The sequence below is a fragment of the Equus przewalskii genome, chromosome 8, assembly GCF_037783145.1.
Source record: "Equus przewalskii isolate Varuska chromosome 8, EquPr2, whole genome shotgun sequence".
Taxonomy (NCBI): domain Eukaryota; kingdom Metazoa; phylum Chordata; class Mammalia; order Perissodactyla; family Equidae; genus Equus; species Equus przewalskii.
The window spans coordinates 38,377,509-38,398,541 of NC_091838.1; the positions used below are offsets into that span (position 1 = coordinate 38,377,509).

The window sequence follows — 21,033 nt, forward strand, 5'->3', positions numbered from 1 at the left end:
TCATCTGTATCTAATCTGCTATTTAATCTATCCATCGAGTGTTTAATTCATTTTTTAAAGAATTTTTGCTTCTTTTGAAATATGCTTGTTTTTTGTTATAGTCTTTCATTTCTTATGTTTCAATTACCTTTTTTATTTCTTTGAATATTGAAGCATGTTTCTGCTGACTCTTTTTCATGATTCTTTTTTTCTTTGTGCAATATGGATACATGGATAGATAGAATTTTTTTTACTGTGAATTCACACTTAGATGATTAAATCTCAGGGTATTCTGAGAAATCTGGTTTGATGATGTCGATGAAAATAATTCATAACCAATCTATAAATGAAAATTTGGGAGAGTTTATTCTGAGCTAAAATGTGAGGACCATGGCCTGGGGCCTTTCTTCCCAAAGGAAGAAAGGGCACCAAAGAAGTGAGGTATACAGAGTGGTTATATACCCCCAAAGAGGATGCTTTACATATGATTGAAATGTCCCTCCCACAATAGTCACAAGATTGCCCTGTTGGCACAGTGCTTGATGGACACAGCAGGTAGTGGGTCTGCTATCTCGGTGGGCGCAACAGGAAGCAAGTCTATTGTCTCGAGCTGGGTGGTCACAGGTGAGCGCAGCAATCAGTTCCTAGCCTAAGGAAAGATGCTTAATCTTTAAGGAAATGCCAGCGTTGGGTGGGGAAGGGAAGTTGCACCTTTATCTCAAGGGCCTTTGTTCTTGCCATAGGGAATGTCTAAAACAGATATACAATGCATGCTCAACGGCCACAGTCAGGCCCTTTTGGAAAAACAAGGTCAGGCCGAATTAGGTTTACACCAAATGGCTTCCTCATATACTCCAATATATCCTATTGCTTGCCATTTCTATTTGTCAATGATGTACTCTATAAACAGAGAATATGTTTTTGTTTGTGACAGGTGCCCCAGGATACTACTAATACAGAACTACTTTGAGTTAATCTCTCATTTTAAGACTCCCCTGGATCATGCAGGTAGAGGAATTGAACTTCAGACTCTAATGTGAACTAAGCTTTGGTTATAAATTTTCAGCAGTTTTTTGTACCCATAGCTAAGACAAAGACAATTTATTTGTTATATTCCTTTGTTCATGGGTAGTAGTCCTCAGTATGTTCCAACTCCAACTCCCCACCTTGACTCCTCTGTCCCCAAAAGTTGTTAAAATATGAACCTCAAAGTTTCTAGCTAAAGAAAATTCCTCCAGGACAGCAAGAATTTCAATGCTAGATTACTAGTCTGTTTCCTGTTCATTTTGTACACTCTTGGTTTTCTCTTACTTTCTTAGAAGCTCTGCTGTGCCTTTATAATAATATTTGCTGTACTTTATCTACCATTTTTGTATGTTTTGTAGAAGGCAGAATTTTTAAGGATATTTACCCAATCTTATTGCCCAAAGTGGAGCTCCCAGGAAATTTGTTTAATGTAAATATTACCTTCCAATTTATAATTTTGAAGATATTTAGAACTTATTTTAAGTAGTCTGTACAATCATCTAGAAGACTTTTTTAAAAAGGAGAATACAGGTAGCAAATACAGGTAGCTTTTTATAAGCCACTTTTAACACATGTATATATTTCCTCATATATTTTTAAACAACAGGAAAGGTGGGGGGATTACTTCTTGTAATCTACCCTGCGGTGGATGGGTGGATGTGAGCAAGCAAGCCACGTTATTTTATCAATGCTAATACCATAGAATCCCTTCCACCTTGAGCACTTGACTTATTCCTCAGGATGCTCATGAAGATTTAAGCTAGCTTCTAAGCCTATCTTTGTTAGTGCCACTGAGTCAATTCTGACTCCTAGTGATCCTGTGTACAGCAAAGCAGAGCCCTGTTTGGTCTTTTTTGCACCAAACTCTCACCTTCCAATGTTGTATCAGATGCTGCTGCTATTTCTAAGGTTTTCATGGCCACTTTTTTTCAGAAGTGGGTCGCCACCCTGCTGGTATTTGATATCCTGATGGCATAACTTTCAGCATCACGGCAACTTGCAGCTGCCACAGTATGACAACTGACAGATAAGGGGTGAGGTTCCCTGAGCAGTAAATGAACCTCGGCTGATGCAATGTGTGCACCAAATCTTAACCACTAGACCACCAGGGCTGCTCATCTAGATATCCCTAAAACCAAGTCAGGTAGTTTCCCCCATAAACATCTTTGCTGCAAGCATTTTTGCTGCAAACATTTTTGAGGCATAATTAACTGGCCATAAGGCTGTTTTCCCATAAAAGATAACTGGTTATCATTTTGGTTTCATTTCTTTTCCATTGTCAAAGTTCTCACAGTACTCCCATTTTTATATTATTTAAACCTTAGCCCTCATGATGATCTATACAGTGATGAGTAGTCATAGTTGTCTTAAAATAGTGGATGATAACAACTACATATATCAACCTGGTAGAAAATATGGTGATAAAACTTACTGGAAGTGTGAAATAAGAGAGTGGAAAGCCAGATTGCATACAGCACTGGAAAATGATAACATACCAGTTTGCAAATCCTTCCGTGAGCACAGTCATCTTTTCCACCTGTCAAAACCAAAAGTTTAACCAAGTGATGGCAAATATATTAAAAAGGCAGCTACTAAAGTCATCTTAATGTTGTCACTAATTTTAGTGTCCCTCTTTCATTTTTTGTTATTTTTCCTTTACTGCTAAATTGCCTTACCGCCAATTAGTTATATGGCAAAAATGCTTATGGCAAATGTGCTGTGGCAAAGATGTTTACAACTAAATTTCCTAGAACTCCCTAAAACAATCCAGGAGACCTTGACAGAAATCCAATTTTAAGACAGACAAGCCAAGGCTGTGATTTCAGGTGATAGCCAGTATCTTCTTACGTTGACCACTTATTTTCTTGAGCATGTGGGAAAAATGGTGAGTGCTGGCTCTCAGTATAATGTTCTGGACTTTCAAATGGGGGAGACATAACGGTCTGAAATTACAGGTGCAAAGAAATCATTTATACCCCTTGTTATCAGCCATTGCCATATTGAAATGTGACAATGCACCACATTTCATCAATTTCTAAGATGCATGTTTGCTCACTTTTTAAAATCTATGAAATTGGGATGAATCTTGCACTTGATGGTGTATAAAATTGAGTTGAAAATATTTTTATTTCCTAGTGGTGTACAAAATACCAAAATAATGATGCCTCATATTTAATTTGAAATATAATATTTTTGTTTTTTAAAGTCCCACTGGAAAAAAAATTGCCTATTTATTATTCTGAAAAAGTTATTTCTTCCCAGGGATTTGTTCCTGAATAAAAAGTTATGGAATAATTTGGTATTCCATTCATAAATGGGCCACAAAGGCAAATCCAAAAATGTGTCAGTTCTTACATATTACCTACTATTTCCATACATTATGCTGTTTGGAAATGCTCAAAATACTTTGATACCCAATTACTCCTTCAGTTATAGAGTTTGTTTAGATCAAAGACAAGGATAATTTGTCTTTGAAAGCAGAAAGATCATATATGACACTTGGAAGATATATTTGTCTCTGACAAATTCGGTAACTTAGGCATGCTAACTCAACATATTATAAGAGTGTGGTTAAAATAGAACTATCCATCTGACACATATACTATTTAGGAGGAGTCACATTACATGTGAATATTATCCTTGAGGTATTACATGTGCTTAAAAATGGATATTCAAGAAAAAGTACATGAGCAATAAAGTAGAAAGCAGTGTATTTATGGGGAAGAAATTTTGGTGATATTTATTATCAGCACCAACAAATACAAATTGAGTCCAATTTGTGTATAAATATAGCTCTCTCTCTTCACACTGAAAAACTTAACATTTGGTTCTGTGTTACTCTCCAGAAAAATGCAGGCTAGCAATTGAGATAGTATATGAAAGGTGATAAAAATTACTAATTTGGAAGTGTTTGCAGATTTTCTTGTCCTACTGCCTGCCAAAGAGTACTGTATTTACAGCCCATATCTTTCTACTCCCATGACCTCTCAAACATATGAAGATAGTATATCTCTACCAGGCTGATACCTATCATATCTTAACCTTTGCATGGTAAAATAAGATGAAAGGAAGGAAAGCCACACAAATCAAATGTGGAATGATTATAGGCAAACACTCTTTAAACCACTACCCAGATCAAGAAACTAAACCTGCCAGCCACCCCAGACCTTCCATGTGCCTGTCCCAATATAATCTCCTCTCTCCCTTGAAAACAATGACCAAACTGACCCCTCTAGTAATCACTTCTTTGCATTTTATTAAGTTTTCATCACACAAACGTACATCCCTAGAAACTGTAGTTTAGTTGTGCCCATTTTTATGTCTGTTACATTACTTTTAATTTACAAGTTACCCTGCAATCTTTTAGAGAGGAGCTCATGCACTAGACTTTGCTGATTGCCTTCTCATGATACAGTTCAGCATGGTCTTCTTAACTCGGTTTTTACTGCAAATTTTCAGCTGAATCCAGGGTCTCATTTGGCAAGACTATACCTTGTAGTGTGTTATCTCATCAGGAAGCACATACTATCTGGTTTTCTCTCTTTTTTGATCTTGGCAGACTTTGATACTCAATGCCTAAATCAGGGATCAGAAAACTCCAGGCATGGGCCAAATTCTGCCAACTATATGTTTTTTTATGGTCTATGAACACAGCCAGACTCCTTCATTTAAGAATTATCTATGGCTGCTTTCATGCTGCAGTGGCAGGACATGTGGCCTCTTGGTTCACAAAGTCTAAAATATTTACTATGGAGGCCTCTACAAAAAAGTCTGCCAGTATCTGGCCTATATCATCAGTCTTTATATTGAACACTCTGTAGTCATTTTGGCTGTCTGAAGCTCATTCTCTGCTAGATTCCTCAGGAAGAGCTCATGGGAACAATGTAACCTGAGTTTTTGCATGTTGACAGTTTTTCTGTGCCCTTTTACTTAGATATCAATTTTTCCTGATACAAAATCCTTTGCTCTATTTTCTTATTTTAAATATTTTAAATATATTCCTCTACTTTCTTCTGGTATAAAAGTGTTGGTTTTAGAAAGTCTCATGATAATCTAGTTTTTTTTTAACCTTGTAAGTCATTTGCTTTTTATATCTAAGTGCACAAAGAATTTTTGCTTTATCTTTTGAAGTCTACTAATTTTATTAAAATATGTCGATGCATTTTTTCTGAGCTGATATTCTTAGATATGTGGTATACTTTCAATATCTAATTTCAAATCTTTTTCTTTCAGAAGAGCATACTTGAATAATAGATTCCAGTATTTGTTCTGTTCCTTTGTTGATTTCTACACTTATTCCTTAAGAAATATGTTATAAGTATGTTGGATCATCTTTCCGATCTACAATACTTGTCACTTCCTCTTAAATCCTTTTTGTTTCTTTTCCTTATTTTCTTTTGATTTTTAAAGATTACCTCCTTCTCATTTCCATATATTAAAGTATTGCCTGTTATGTTTATTTGTTCTTGTGTTCCTTTTAATTTATACTTCATTTCTGAGTTAATATTTTTCTTCTTTTTCCAATTCATTTCTGGATTCTATCCCCTTGTTTCTGAGTTAAACTAACTCTGATTCATGTTTTATTTCTTCAGTTTTTTTCTTAATGTCTTTCAACTCAGTTTTAAATACTTGGTTATACTTTTGATATGTTTTGTGGGCTTGTCCTCATGTTGTGCTTTCACTGTCTACAGGACTGTCCTTCTTCTTATTTTCATTTTTCTTATAACAACATTATATAGAATTTGACCTTAATAATTTTCTATTGCTCACTTTAAAAAATACTGATTTTCTTGAATTTTTCAACAAAAGCTGCGTTCAAGATAGTTTTTCTAACTTCAAAGAGCTTCCTCTTAGGTAGTTGTCTTGTAGTATTGGAAAATCTAGTGCCTTTCCTTCTTAGATTCCCTGGCTTTGTTCCGCTCCCCTACTTTTATCTGAATCTTATTTTCTTTATCTCTGTGACTCTGTCCTGCCCAGTTTTGATTTGACTCCAAGCAGTTTGTCTTCAGTGTGGGGCCCTCCTAGCATACTACCTTGGCTAATTGATTTCAAGAAGTCACAGTGGCTACATAGTTCCAGCCCCTTTAGGCTTTACTAGGATTTTTATGCTTACCCTCTTTTGGATAAAACTCCTCTCAGTTTTAAATGATGTTCTCAAGTTATCCAATTGTGCTTTCTAGTGGATATTTGTTGGCTATTTTGGAGTCTTCTTATCCTAGTTCTGTCGCGTATCTCATTGCTTCCATTTGTTTCTTCCTGTACATCCAGTGATACCATGCAGTGCAGATCTTGTGGCTTTTGGTGATTTTGTCTTTACCTGCTTGTAATTTGAGATTCATAATAATACCTTGAAATTTAGTTTTGCTGTATTTGTTGTCTATGGAGTTTGTTGTTTGTTTTAATCTATTTACTCTATCTGTCTTTATGTGAGGATTCCAGGAATTTCAAAAACTATGCCACCGATATGGCCATTTTTCTGAAATTCTCCTTTTATTATTTTTCTAGTTTCTACATTTCTGTGATACAGAGTAACAGAAGAGTCTAGATGAGTAGAATCAGACTCAGGGAGGCGTGAGAAGAAAAGAAGAAATCTTAGCCAATATACATATAAAGATCTGAGAGAGAAAAGAGGAAAGGAGAATAAATTCAGATTTGAGACTGAGAAAGAATTTCGAAGAGATTCTAGAAAATGAAATGCTCTGGAAGAGGATATGGCTGACAGAATTCAGAGGAGATAAAGGGGAATGCAAAAAGTGTTTAGATCTATAAATTGGATCCCATGTGCTATCCTTGATGAGAAGTCAGGAATAGAAATACTTTATTTTGGGATTGAACTCTACATTTTTAACTTGACACTCCTCAAAAACTGAATTCCATGGGTCACCACTTCAATATGGTAACAAATATGTGTGTAAAAGTTATACATTTTTGAACAAGCAAGGTAGCAGATGTGCTATAGAAAATATATGTAGAAAGAAGTCTGAAAAATTAATATTTGTGGAGAGCCTGCCACATACCAAGCACCAACCATATATTTATTCTAGCAATAATTCTGAAGTGGGCTATTATTATAACATTCAAATCTAGGTCTTGTGAATTTTGAACCAATGATCTGTCTATTACACTTTGCAATATCCTTCCTTCAATGGATTGATAGCAATGATGAACATTTATCAAAAACTATAAGCTAGACACCATACTGTGTGCTTTACATGCTATTTCATTTAGTCTTCATGACAAGCTTATGAGATTAATACTATTTTTGTCCATAATTAAGAAAATAGGAACTTAGGCTGAATACTTTCCCAAGTTCACACTGTTATTGAGTGGCATAGTCACTACTTAGAACTTAAGTGTAACCACTTTCAAACACAGATTCTTAACCACCACTCTGTTTTAGATGTAGATAAGTGTAATCCGAGTCTTCATCCCTTAACTATTATTCTCCAAATTTGGGCTGACTCCATATATGTACCCATCTTCATACTCATATGTATTTTCCTGAAATTTTACTTGTTTAACGAGGATTACTTCCCAGTAGAATAGGATTATTCTTTGGATAAAGACATTCAAGAATCTTTACTTAAGATTTAAATCTCTAAGATTGATTTATTTAAGATTTAAGGGCCCAGCCCCATGGCCGGGTGGTTAAGTTGGCGCGCTCTGCTTCGGCGGCCCAGGGTTTCACTGGTTCCAGTCCTGGGCACGGACATGGCACAGCTCATCAGGCCATGTTAAGGTGGCGTCCCACATGCCACAACTAGAAGGACCTACAACTAAGAAAAAAAAAATCCACAACTATGTACTGGGGGGCTTCGGGGAGAAAAAGGACAAGTAAAATGTTAAAAAAATTAAAAATGTTTTAAAAAAGATTTAAATCTTTAAATGCATTTTAAACTCCAGGATCACCCTTTACAGTGGAGTTTGTCAGTGTAAAGGTCTTAAATAATATAACTCATTTCTAAAATAATTTCTCATTTCAAGCTACCAAATATTTAGTTAAGATAGGGCATAGAAATTATTTAAATTTATTGGTTATTTAATAACATTTTATTCTAAAATTAGAACCTTGTTTCCTCTTTAACTAACCTGAAAATCTACAAGTCCCTTAATCTTTGGGAATCTGCACTTTGAAAATATTTTAACCTCTTGTTTTGCCGTCTAAGATTGCCGAAGACCTATCTGGAATTAACCTCAGTCCATTTTTAAGATTCTTAATTAAGGATCAGTTCTTTATTTTTTTTAAGGCTTAAACTTGATATACTGTTCTCCCAGTTTAAAAAAAAAAAGTGTCATTTAAAATGAAAGCCTAAGAACATTTAATAAAATAGGACATAGATAATATAGTGTAAGCCAGTTAGTACAAAAACATAACGGTTTTAGAGAGAGTAGAAAAAGAGAAAAAGACAATTGTACCTTTGTAAAAGTGCATACTTTCCTCTTACAGAAGCCGCACAGATGTCTCACACAGGAACAGAGAGCTGCAGGGGCTTAGATCAAAGGCAGGCAGAACAGTACCCCCTGCTAAGTGTGATTGTATCTGATCTCATCAACAAGAAGACACTGAGACTGGATGTCACTGACTTGATTAATTTTCAAATAGGGCAAATACAAACAGGGAAGACTGATGCGCTAATTTTCCTAATCAACTCAGGTGATCCATAGTGGGTTAATAGCTAAGATCTCTACTCTTCCATCATCCAGATGGGCAAGGGCTCACTTTCGGAGAAAGGATCTGACAATTAAGATGCACAGGCAGTTCCCTAAGAACTTAGTGATTTTCAAAGCACTATGATTCTAATGGTAGAGTTTTTACTTGAATGAATCCTAGCTGTATTCAAGCTCCACACAAAGGAAATATGTGGATTGAAATGTTTACATTCTGGCTTTCCAAAGGCATAAATGGAAACATTAATGCTACTTGGTTAAGAATTTCCAGTTAATGATTAATTTAACTGCCAATTATCAGTGACTTGAATGAACATTTTTGGGATCTGAGAAACATACTATTAGCCTTCATTTGCCCATATTCTTTCTAATAGACAAGAAGGACTAAATATGTTGGAAAAAAGAGGCAGAATCTGGATATCAGGTACGTTTTTTTTTAAACTGCTTTATTAGACCAATAGAAGTTCTTTCTGCCACTCTGTCAAATTCTGGGTTTTGCTCAAAGGAACATGTGCCTTAAACCAACATAGTACCAATCTTCTGGGAGTTGAGTATGCAAAGATCCGTTTTTATACCTTCACAACCAACACATTTGTTGAGAATAAAAAGGGTTAGGCTTTGACATTTTCCAGCTTGTTATCTATTTAATTTTCCATCTGCTTTTTTTGCCACTGCCTTCCAAAGGAACATCTGCTGCATATCTGAGAGAAGGAAAGAGAGATTGGATCTATGCCGCCTGGGTCTACAGTCCTAAACTTTGGGATCCAGGATAAGGGAAGGGAAGAAGACTAACAAATGTTCTAGAAAATGAAATAACAAACCATCAGTTAAGAACAAAGCTGTATTTCCCTTTATTGCAGAGCCCACATGACCGGGCAAGCTGGACAGCTGTCTACTACCAGCAAGGGCTAGATGGAAGGAGAGGCAGCTAGGGACTGGCAAAAGGCAAGAACAGTTCCCAGAGCTCAGACATGCCCTCTGGTGCCTGAATCTCCAGGTGGTTCTCTGTTGCTCATGTACTCTTTAAGCATTTATGATGCAGCTGCTATGAGCCAGGCTTTGTTCTGGGCATTCTAGAGGCAGAGATGATTAAGACATAGTCTCTACCTATGAAGAGCTGGCCTAGGATGGGGGAGATAAACAAGTAAACAACAGATTACAATATAAAATTATAAATTCTATCTCCTAGGTGGGGAAAAGGTGTTACAGGAACACGTGAAAGGGAAAGGAAGCATGCCTAATCCTGTGAAGAGAAGTGGTAGTTCAAGGAGAGGAAAGGCTGCACGTAGATGATGCCATGAGCTGAGAAGGGTAAATAGGAATGTGAGAAAACAAGCTCTTTCCTTTCCTTTCATCAAAGGGCAGCACATAACAGCAAATCTTCATAACTGACTCAAGAAACTTAATCCCCTAGAGCCTTAAACGTACCCACCACCCTTGTCAATGTCAAGGCATCAACATTTCTGTCAAATGTACCAGCTGAGTTGTGCCATCTCTTCATGTTACCTAGAGAGTTACTACTGAGGGTAAGACGCTCTCATCAGAGTAAGAAGTGAGTATCAGCATAATAATAATTTCTTAATTTGCTATGATAGTACAATGATGGAGTAGCCAGTTGTCTGATTTTAACTAAAGTATCTAACGTCACCAAAATCTTTATGTGTAAGACCACAGTAGCAAATTCAATAAATTCTTAGTTAGGAGTTTATCTGCAAATAACTGAAGATTGCATGAGTATCTGATCTGGGCACCATGAGGCATACAGAAGTACAAGGCATGACCTTTGTGTCTAAGAAGCTAAAACCTAATCGCAGTGACCAGTGTTTACACTAGAGAACGCAAAAAAAAAAACAAAAACCCTTTTCTATAGTTCTGACATGACAAATGTTTAGCATTTAAATGGGAGAAGAATAAGGCCAATGTGATGCTGCATTGCTCAGTAAATGTATGCTTCCTTTACTTTTCTATGCTGTCTACAAATAGGTGTAAACTGTTATAATTTCCTTTAGATCAGTTGCAGTGTATACTGAGATGCATGATCTCTGACTACAATTACATCTTCTCATCATTTTAATAAATTTTATTTTAAAAATATGCTTTAGCAAAATGGAATAACTATGGGGAACGGACCAAACACACCTCTTTTTCTATCATTACATTTTCTTTTCATCTTGAAAGCTTTACTCAGTTTTAGAAAACATACTGAGAAACAATTTTTGAAGCTTTTATAGCCACTAATTAGCAAGCAATTTGATCAAATTAAATATTTTTGTATATATTTTAGACTTTCAGTTAATTCACCAAAAATCCTTATCATCATTATGAGCATGTAATGTTTTGTTTTATGGTTAGTTTGTTAGGTGGATTTTAAGGACATTAAAATTTTTAATTTTTGAATGAGATGATGAGAAAATTTCCTGTGTTGTTCACCTGCAAAGAATGGTCTTAAAAAGAATCAGATGATTGAAACCTTTTATTATTTCAAATTAGGAAAGAAATGAGGTTTCTATGACATTAGGTTGTCCTACTAAAAGGAGAAAAACTTCGAAGTAATTTATATTAGGAGTCCACAAGTCCAGTATTTCCTAATTCAGAGTTGATAGAACACAGAACATTTTTGAGTTGGAATGTATGCAAGAGTTGCTTAGTCTGATTTCTAAGCGAGAAAGCAGGGACCCAGAAAGGTTAAATAATGAAATCTTGTTTGTTCCCCAGCACATTGTGTCTCTGGTATTATCTTGTCACCATCACTCCTTTCAGTTTTGTATTGTCAACCATGAAAAAATCATTTTGTTTAGGGATGGAGCCAAATAAATCATTTCTTTGGCTGAACTTGTATCTACTGAGCTCACACAAGACTCTAGAAAATCAGGTTTAGTTGGCTGGTTCCATGACCTGAAAGAGTGGTTCTGGCAATATCTCATTCCATGCCAACCTGGTTTTCTTTTTTCTTGGTTCTCCTTGAGACTTTAGAGGACAAGAGCAGCAGAGAACACCATCCACAACCCACCTGTCTACCTATAAAAAGCTTGGCAAGTGTAGCTGTTAAGTTTGTGATGATCTCCATGTAGGCCTAGGGCTGTGTGAATGAATTATGCTTTTCTAGCTGAGGTGTGGTACTAAAAGTTAGATGCAAATGAGCATCAGGTAGAGTTCCTGAGGAAGGGACATAAGCAGATTTAGTAAACTGTTTAAATATTCCAAGCCTAACATTTTCTAAATTTTGACATAACATCATGTAATTTCTTTTGGCTTCAGCATAACACAGATTAGGCATAATAAAGACATCAAGAGGGAATTAAGCCAGTTACTGAAACATGACTGCCTTTAGCTGGTAATGGAGAAAATACATGATGGTGTGGTCATCGTTTAAATGAAACACAGAACAAACCCTGAGTTAGCCACATTCCTTTTTTCCAGATATTTTTTCCCTTTCTCTACAGATGTCTATTCCATAATTTTACTTTTTGTCCCTTTTTCTAATCTTGAGGCAGATGTAATGGGAGATGAGATATTCCAGGTGTTTCTGTAGCTCTTTTATTCAACTTCTGTTGGGTGGATAGAGCTCTGCCCCAGTCTCAAGGGCCCAACATGTCTTCTCTCCTCTTTGTCTCTCCTTCTTGAGGATTAATCTGAGATTGATGGGTACATGGGGAAAAAACTATTCCTGGCTATTTTTCCCTAACATATTTCTAATTGCATTTGTTTTGTCATCCTCAGGACTACCAAGAGGCCTCCAATTTGGAACAATTTGTAACTCGATTTTTATTGAAGGAGACTTTGAATCAGCTACAATCTCTCCAGAATTCTCTGGAATGTGCTATGGAAACTACTGAGGAGCAAACCCGTCAAGAAAGGCAAGTTAAATGTTTTCATATGATATGTCTTTAATGACTCTCTGTTTATGGAAGACCATTTGAGAAGCATCATACTTAAACTAAAGGAAACTAAAAATGAGAATGAATAGATTTAAACAGAATGGCAGGGACCTTCACTGTGTACTTGCCTTATATTTGCCTCTAAAAAAGACCATTCTACTTTTTCTTTTACTGTCCATCGCTTATTCAATAAACTTCAGTTGATAATTTCGTAGATGGAGAAGACTTTAAAAGACACTGTGATAATATAAGATGTACTTTATATAGACCCAATCCTTGAGGAGGCTAAAGTGTATTACATAAATAAGACATGAACACTAAAACTATAGTGCAAGGTACAAAGTGACAAATATCATAGAGCAGGGGAAACAAATTGCCAAGGGATTTCAGAAGAGTAAAAGATTAAATATGGATAGACAGATGAAAGACAATTTCATGGAATGTCCTGATAACATTCGAGTTCCTCTTGCTAATGAGTATAATTTGAAAATGTGGAAATGAAGGGAAAGAACCTTACAGGCTAAGTGAACCTGCATAGAGCAGGGGACTTGAGAATTCAATAAGCCTAATTATTTAAGGAAACAGAGAAAAGTGAATGATGGGAAAAAATGTCAAAATTCAGTACCACCAATTGATATCACTGAGAAGATAAGCAATATTAAAATAAAGGCACTTATGCTAAAGAGAAACCTGAATTAGAAATATGTGAAGCAGACATCAAAATAATCCCAAACAACAGTCGGTACTTTCTTGAGTTGTCATTGTTTACACCTTGCAAGCTAGAGAAGAGCTTGGCAAAACTCTTGCTTAATCCAACATATTTTTGCATGTGCTAACTTTGAATCTATAGATATGACTTTTGCATTTTAAATTAGGGAGAACCACACAGTAACTTTTTGAACATGCTGATTATAGACTACTCTGTAGGGCCAATTTTTCTAAACAAATTAATGGATACATAATTATTAGGACATCTCAGAAAGACAGTGGAATTTTCAAGTATGTGTTTACAATGTCAAAATGAAATGAGTGCTACCAAATTCTAACAAAAAAGCCTATAATCTCAGATCTAATGAACTTGTGCAGCCAATGGGTGTACACCCTTCAATGGGTACGTGGGGCATTTTCACATTATAAACTTCCTATTTTCACTGTATTGGGTGATTCCATATCAGATGGGAAGGTGTAACAATTAGCTTTAGAAAAGCAACAACCCAGCTCCTCAGATTTAAGCAGAGGATAACAGAATGTCTTGAAGCACAGTGAAATTGATTGCATGTTCCTAATGAGAAAACAAGGCCTATTCTGTTGTTTCTTTTGTTTAGATTTTCTTAACATAAAATGGATTCTCCCTTTTTTGATTCAATCTTTTACCACCTGAGAAGAGGCTTGAAAAGGTGCTCTGCTTCCTTTCTTCATCTACACTTTGGGTTTTGTCTATAGTCACCTCCTGGAAACTTGCATTCTACATTCACCACCATATAATGAATATATAATGAACCACCGTCATTTGTGGCAGACCACAGGCTAGCCTTGAACTCTTATGACTGCTGCCGACAGCTGCACAGCGCTGTGCTTAATAAGAAGGAGCGTGATAATACAGAGTTTAAGGAAATTAGAAGACACTATAGGACAAATGAATCTTTTATTTCTAGGTTTCTAGCTCAAAAATAGCTTGGAAGAGCAGGAACTATTACAGTCTGATGTCAGTTTGGGGAGTGCTATCATATAGTATTTGACTAAGGCACCCAGGGATGCTCAGATCCCACCGCAAATCCATGATACTCCTCCTGGGGATGGTTCTAGAAAAAATACACAAAAAAGCAAATAGAAAACAAGGTTCCACTATAGGTTTGTGCCCATAATATCCAATGTGCAGTCTCTGGTGATTCTGACTGAAGCATGTGAATTAGGCCCGAGCCTACAGGGACTGGGTTTCCTCTCCCAAGGCTCTGTCTTCCTGTCAGTGGACCACCAGAAGACAAAGTGAGGAGAGCCCCGGGGCCTCACCAGTGGAGAAAAGAGAGTGAGAGGGAAAATGGCTGTCCCTTTCCCATGATATCAAACATGAGACCAGTAAAGAAGCCTCATGAGAAGACAAAACTTGAACTTGAACTTCAGGGGGGATTTAATGACAGAATATAATGAAAGTTATATTCTCCCTGAAAGGATGGGTCTCCTCACCCACCCCATATTAGCCATATTTTCTCATCTGGCTAACTCCTCCTAGTTTGTTTGGTCAGTGTTTGGAAGCTTTTTCTCTGGGAAGCCTTCACTGCTCTCAAAACAGGATTTTATACCTCCCACTCCATTACTGTGTACTCCCTTGGGACCCTCTACTTAAATCTACTTACAGTCTCAGCTCCTTTCTTGTTTATTTCCCCCATTAGACTTTGATTTTCTAGATGGCAGGGACTTTGCCTTGTTCCCCTCTTCCTGGCACAATCAACTGTTAAATATATTAAACTGATAAATGAAAAGGAAGTCCAGGTAAAGGGAACCCTATAAAGGAGCAGTGAATGAGGGCCTGGGACAGTGAGAAGACCAACCTATGGGGCATCTGGGGTTAAGAAAGGTCTTAAAGGGGCTGGCCCCGTGGCCGAGTGGTTAAGTTCACGCTCTCCGCTGCAGGCGGCCCAGTGTTTCGTTGGTTAGAATCCTGGGTGCGGACATGGCACTGCCCATCAGACCACGCTGAGGCAGCGTCCCACATGCCACAACTAGAAGGACCCAGAACGAAGAATATACAACTATGTACCGGGAGGCTTTGGGGAGAAAAAGGAAAAAAATAAAATGTTTAAAAAAAACCCTTTAAAAAAAAAAAAAAGAAAGGTCTTAAAATCTAGGTAGCTGCATTTATACTTAGTACTATCAGAGATTGTCATTGATGGTTGTAAATAGACGAGAAATATAATGAAAATGATGTTTAAAGGAAATTACTCTCACAATGGTGTGTAGAAAAGATTTGGAGAAGAGAACAAGCTCAGAGAGGAGAGGTCAAATCAGTGTATCAAAAAATTCATCAGTTTATTATATCATAAAGATTTCAAGATGCCCTGCACAGTTAAGAGTTGCAGCCCGCAGATATCTTTAAAAATCCCAGGGTTGTAATAATCTTCCTCTTCAGTATCAATATTACTTTGGGGGTTAATATTTGTAAAGCCTAAGGATACAAAGACTCCTTGTAATATAGCAAATTTTGAGAAGCCATCTGTTCTAGCTTTTTCCCCAAGAAGGAATCACAAAGTATCATTCATCCTGCAGTAATGAGTTAGACGTGCCGTGTTGGGCAAAATGTCTGTGTCTACTCATGTGAAAATGGCAATTTCAGAGAGAAGGGATGCTTACAGCTGGAATGCCACAGAGGTGAGATTTTCAGATGGCATTCTAGAATACTCTTTGTATCTGTCCTGGCAAACTGGTGAAAGGGGAGCTACGTTAATTCCATGTCTTTCGAAAGTACCTAATAGCCAATGACAAGAATAATCATTACATTATACAGAAGTTTCCTTTTAGAGGACCCCTGTCCTCTTACGTAAACCTCTCTTCTTCAAAAAATAGATTTCTGGGAACATGTTTAATTACATGTGAATTTCTTGTTTTTATAACGGAATCTTCAAGTTTTCTCTATTTTCCAAAGTTCTTTGTCCAGAGAGATGACCGAGTCCTTCTGGGCTTGGAAGTTATTTTTCTCCTTTTGCTGGTTGTTATAGAAGTAAGGAAAGACTTTAATTTCACCTACAGGTGACTATAAAAGTTCAGGCAGTTTTCATTCTCTTAGCTTGAACGTAGAGAAGGACTGCTCTAATCACCTACTCCTAGGACCACCAAAGGTGCCATAAAATTGATATTTCTTTTTATGCCATAGGAAGGTCTGTAGGGAGATGTAGTTAAAGATTAGAGAGTAAATATATATGATTTCTTTTGCTCCCTCTCTAAACGCTTCAAAAAATGGCATTAAAAATGCCTAGACAAAAAGGAGTCATAAACCCACAAAGATAAAAAAAAGGATAGAAGAAGAGACGGAGGGGCAGAAACTTAGAATATGGAGAGAAGGTGAATCTAGTGGTAACTGATCTGGAAGATCTGAGAAAGCCGAAATGTGAGCAGGCAGTGTAAGAAGCCAAGATGCAATGCAATTGGTATCACAAAAACCTTAGAAAGCCTCAAGAATTGGCATCACCATGTGCAACTGATAGTGGGGTGATGGTAGCACTGACATATTATTGAAAGCTCCACCCAGTGCTATATAGTGACTGCCCCTCCCCAATCCTTGAAGAAGCCTAGAGGTGTGCTCTCTGGAGAAAGTGACAAGATATACACTGGCACAACTGGGGGTCAGGGGCATGACACTAAAAAATGAGGCATTAAGTGAAAGTCTCCACTCTGAATAGTGAGATTTGAAACCCCCTCAGCATGCCCTGCTCCCAGAGCACTGACAGCCAGGCTCCTACCCTCCAGTTGGGGGATGTTTTTCTGAGGGATCTCATTAGTCCAAGAGTACCAAGAGTCTGTGTCCCCCAGTGAATAGGCCTAGCCAGGCCACTCTACAATGGAGGCTGCCAGCGTGGGGGCAATCCCCATCAAATACACACAGATTCCAGTCATCTTTGTAGTTCCTTCTTCTGAAATAGGCAGGGGCAACCAAGAGAACAAATCAAACACAAGAAAAGAACCTTAAAAGAAACAGAAATAATCCAGAGACCAGAAGAAAACTTCCAAAAGAAATAATCAATATCCTCAGAAAACTAAGAGAAGGTGAATTAAGGACAGAATGGGTTTTTTTAAGAAAAAGAATATTCAAAGCACAAAAGAGCTTTTGGAAATTATGATTGCGGAAATGAAAGCTTCCAGGGAAGATTTGGAGATAAAAATGTGACTACATTTCCACAAAGATATGAAAAACAAGAAATAAAAATAAGAAAACTAAAGGGTAAGGCCAGGAGGTCCAGTGTTTGAAAAGTAGAAATTCCAGAAAGAGAGTAAAGTAGAGAATTTACCAGAGAAATCAATTCTCAGTTCAGGTTGATAGAAGAGACCAAGAGCCCACTGGAATAAATAATAAAAGTCTGACCCAAGGCATGTTGGCAAGCAGTACCTCTCATAAGTTTTCATTTCATGACTAGAAAATCTTTATGATCAATGTTTGAAGATCTGTTCTATGAGGCAAGAGACTGAAGCCTTGACACTGAGATTAAAAGCTGTCTCTGTTGTTCAAGGCAAGGGCTAGCCAAGCCAGAAGTCCTGTCGATTCAGTGGCCTGGAAAACGGTCAAGTCGCCGAGTCCAGAGACACAACAGCTTCTCCCCTAACAGCCCTCAGTTTACTGTCAGCGCTCCAGGTAAGGCAGCTTTGTCATTTTTCTTTTTCAAAGTCAGCTCAGTTTGTATTTTCACATTGACTTATTAAAAACACACACACACACACACACACACAAAAGGCAGCTAAAAGAACAATAGTAATGGAATACTTTTCTTATACCAAATGAGTTTGTCTGAAACCAAAGTGGCAAAGAGTCTAAAGTATTAAGAACTGGAGTGATGATCCTCACCATCAGTTCTATCAGAATCCTAGCAGTTGTGCCTGGGCAGTACACAGAGAGGTGGTGGGTAGGGAAGAAGGTGGCTCAGTCACTTAATACATGAAAGACCTGAGACCTACAGAAATCCCCATCACCTTCAAGCAGAGATCCCCTTTAGTCTGTACCCTAATATGCGTTAGATCCTAAGCCTGTGTAAGCATACTCTAAATTCATTTTAGGAAGAGGATCCTTGTCTCCTTTCATGATAGGATTAAAGTCACAGCTGGTGTTTTTGAAGTGCATAATGTAATATAAGATTTGTTGAACTAAAATCTTAATAATTGTTAGGTTATTACATTTTAACCATGTCATTTATAATAATTACTTTAAAGTCAATTTGAAATATGCAAACTCACATTGTTAAATATCAGAGTAATTTTTATAAAGCATGCATATATATGCATATGTATAGGTGTATATGGACACATGTATGTATATACACACATAACACTTCAACATGTCATTTTAACACAAATGAATCTTTAAGTATCTAACATTTCAGAAAAATCAAAGTACTAACTATAGCCTATATTTACACAGACTGTACTTGAACCATTTCAAAATGCTTTCTTGAACATTGTCTTATTTTATCCTAACATCTTATAATATAGATATTGGTATCTCCATTTCTCCAGAAAGTGAAGCAATTTGTCCAAGGTCATATGAACTACTGGTCCCTTTTTACTGTGGAATGAACAACCCCAATCTCAGTGATTATGAGTGCAAATATTTGGGTTTTTCTCTCTCATGGGTCTATTCCTTGATTTTGATTTGGGTGCTTTCAGCTGGACATGGTTCCAGGCAGTAGGTTGGGTTCAGCTCTGTTCCTCTCGCACCTTCCTGGGATCACTGACTAGTTGGAGCAATTTCTTCTCCTGGTGAGTGTCAGAAGTACAAGCAGCCAGGACAAGTCACACACCTCATTTAAAACCACTGTGTGCATCGTATCTACTAACTCCCCATTGGCCAAATGAGTCACGTGCCAAACCCAGTAAGAATGGGGAGGACATGTACTCCACCCATTGTGATAGTAGATACTGCAAAGTCATGGGCAAGGCTGTGTATGTATAATTCTATAATAGGAAGAAAGTAAAGAATTGGGAACAGTAATACAATCTACCATATGTGACTAGAAAATGACAATACTAGGATCCTGAGCCAAAGCACAGATTGTTCTTTTCACTTTAGCCATTTAGAAAACAGTGTTAAGCCCAAAATGTCCTTCTAAGGGACTTTGCTGTGACAGCCATCTTAAATCTGTCTAGGAACAACCCAGGATGCAAATGTTTTAAATAATTTGTGAATTAAAAAATAAACATAAACTTTGTTTATGCATTTATAGTATTTTCTATTATAAAGCACCCTTATTCTGATTTTCTTTAGCCACTTCTTTGTGACAATGCTACTGCTTATTTTTGCATCATTATTTATTTGGGTGGGCTTTGAGAGGTGATCCACCCAAGAAGGCTAATAAATTGTAAATTCTAATATAAAGTACTACCCTTTTAAAACTTAGGTCTTATCTTCCTAATGTTCAAAGCTAAAACAGACTTTATAGTTTTAAATTCAATCACATCTTCCTATCAAGAAATATTAAATAATATTGCTTCAGCAAATGCCCGTGAAAACATTTTGAGCAAGCTGCAGTGAGGATATAGGATGCCAGGATGTTCGTGCCGAGGCTCAGACCACAACTCTTACTTTTGCACCTTTGCATAATAATATTAACAACAGCAACTATAATAGCAGCAGAACTTGTATAATGTTTAATCTGTGCTAGATACAGATATATATGTGCCTATGTGTGTATACACCTGCATACATATACTACATACATATACGCATACACAATATATGTATATTTACATACATATATATTCTAACTTAATCCTCACAATGACTATGAGGCTGGTGATATTATTATTCCCATCTTAAAAATAAGAAAACTGAGGCCAGAGGAGTCAAGTAATTTGACCAAGATCAGCAGGCTCCAGAGTCTGCACTCGTAACCACTATGGTATGACCATAATGTCCACATATACACAGGTTAGTCTCTATGAAAGGGGACACCAGCTACCTTGTCCTTATACTTCTTTTTGATTGTAACAATTTATCCCTTGTTTTGGTCAGGACTATGATTTCCCTGGCTCCTGCCACTGCCCCAAAAGTGAGTTTAGAATTATTGATTGATGCTTTCCTTTTTTCAAAAGAAAAATCAACCACCTCATGGGGTGGTAAAAATGGCTCAGCAGGATGTGTTCTTTTGAATGTCAAAGGCCAGTAAAGGCAACAACATATAAAAAAAAGACTGTGAAAATGAACCCACTGAGGTGCGTAGATCTATGAAAATCAACAACTTAGAAAGCACTCGGGTGAATATATTTTTTTAAAAATGTGTTGACTAGTCAATGACATGGCCTTCTTCCTTCAGGGTAAAAGGAAAGCTCTGAGATACCAAAGCATTCTTGCTCTGTCTAGGGTTTAACATATTGTTCTCATGATTTTCCCCTCAAGGCTTATTAGAAGAAGATAATCAGTGGATGACCCAGATAAACAGACTCCAGAAACTAATTGATCGACTGGAAAAGAAGGTGACTGCTTTATTTTCTTGCTTCTCCCTCTCACTTTTCAGTAGATTCTCACCCATTATTTTTCATTGCCACAATATCCATGGCTGCAACATGAATAGAATAACAGCCAGGATCCCAGCGATGCTATGAATGGCTGCTTGGTAGTTATTTGAGTTTTTTGTTAAATATAGAAGCTCATGTTAATTCTCATTCTTCCCACCCCTACCCCTAGTTATATTTAAAATAGGATGTAGGGTTGAAAGTTCAATAAATCTACTGTATTGCCTCTTAGCTTATCAGTGATGTAGGTAGCAGTCCACTTGAATGATGC

The 21,033-nt window shown here is 37.0% G+C and overlaps 1 protein-coding gene across 3 annotated transcripts in view; it reads left to right on the forward strand.

The window, feature by feature from the left end:
• The window catches only part of NECAB1 (N-terminal EF-hand calcium binding protein 1), a 174,292-nt gene that overhangs the window by 124,428 nt on the left and 28,831 nt on the right, over nucleotides 1-21,033 (forward strand). For all 3 annotated transcript variants that reach the window (XM_070631712.1, XM_070631713.1, XM_070631714.1), the window contains exons 6-8: nucleotides 12,394-12,530; nucleotides 17,771-17,892; nucleotides 20,647-20,723. In XM_070631712.1, the coding sequence (XP_070487813.1) occupies nucleotides 12,394-12,530; nucleotides 17,771-17,892; nucleotides 20,647-20,723 (336 nt within the window). The remainder of the gene's footprint in view (nucleotides 1-12,393; nucleotides 12,531-17,770; nucleotides 17,893-20,646; nucleotides 20,724-21,033) is intronic.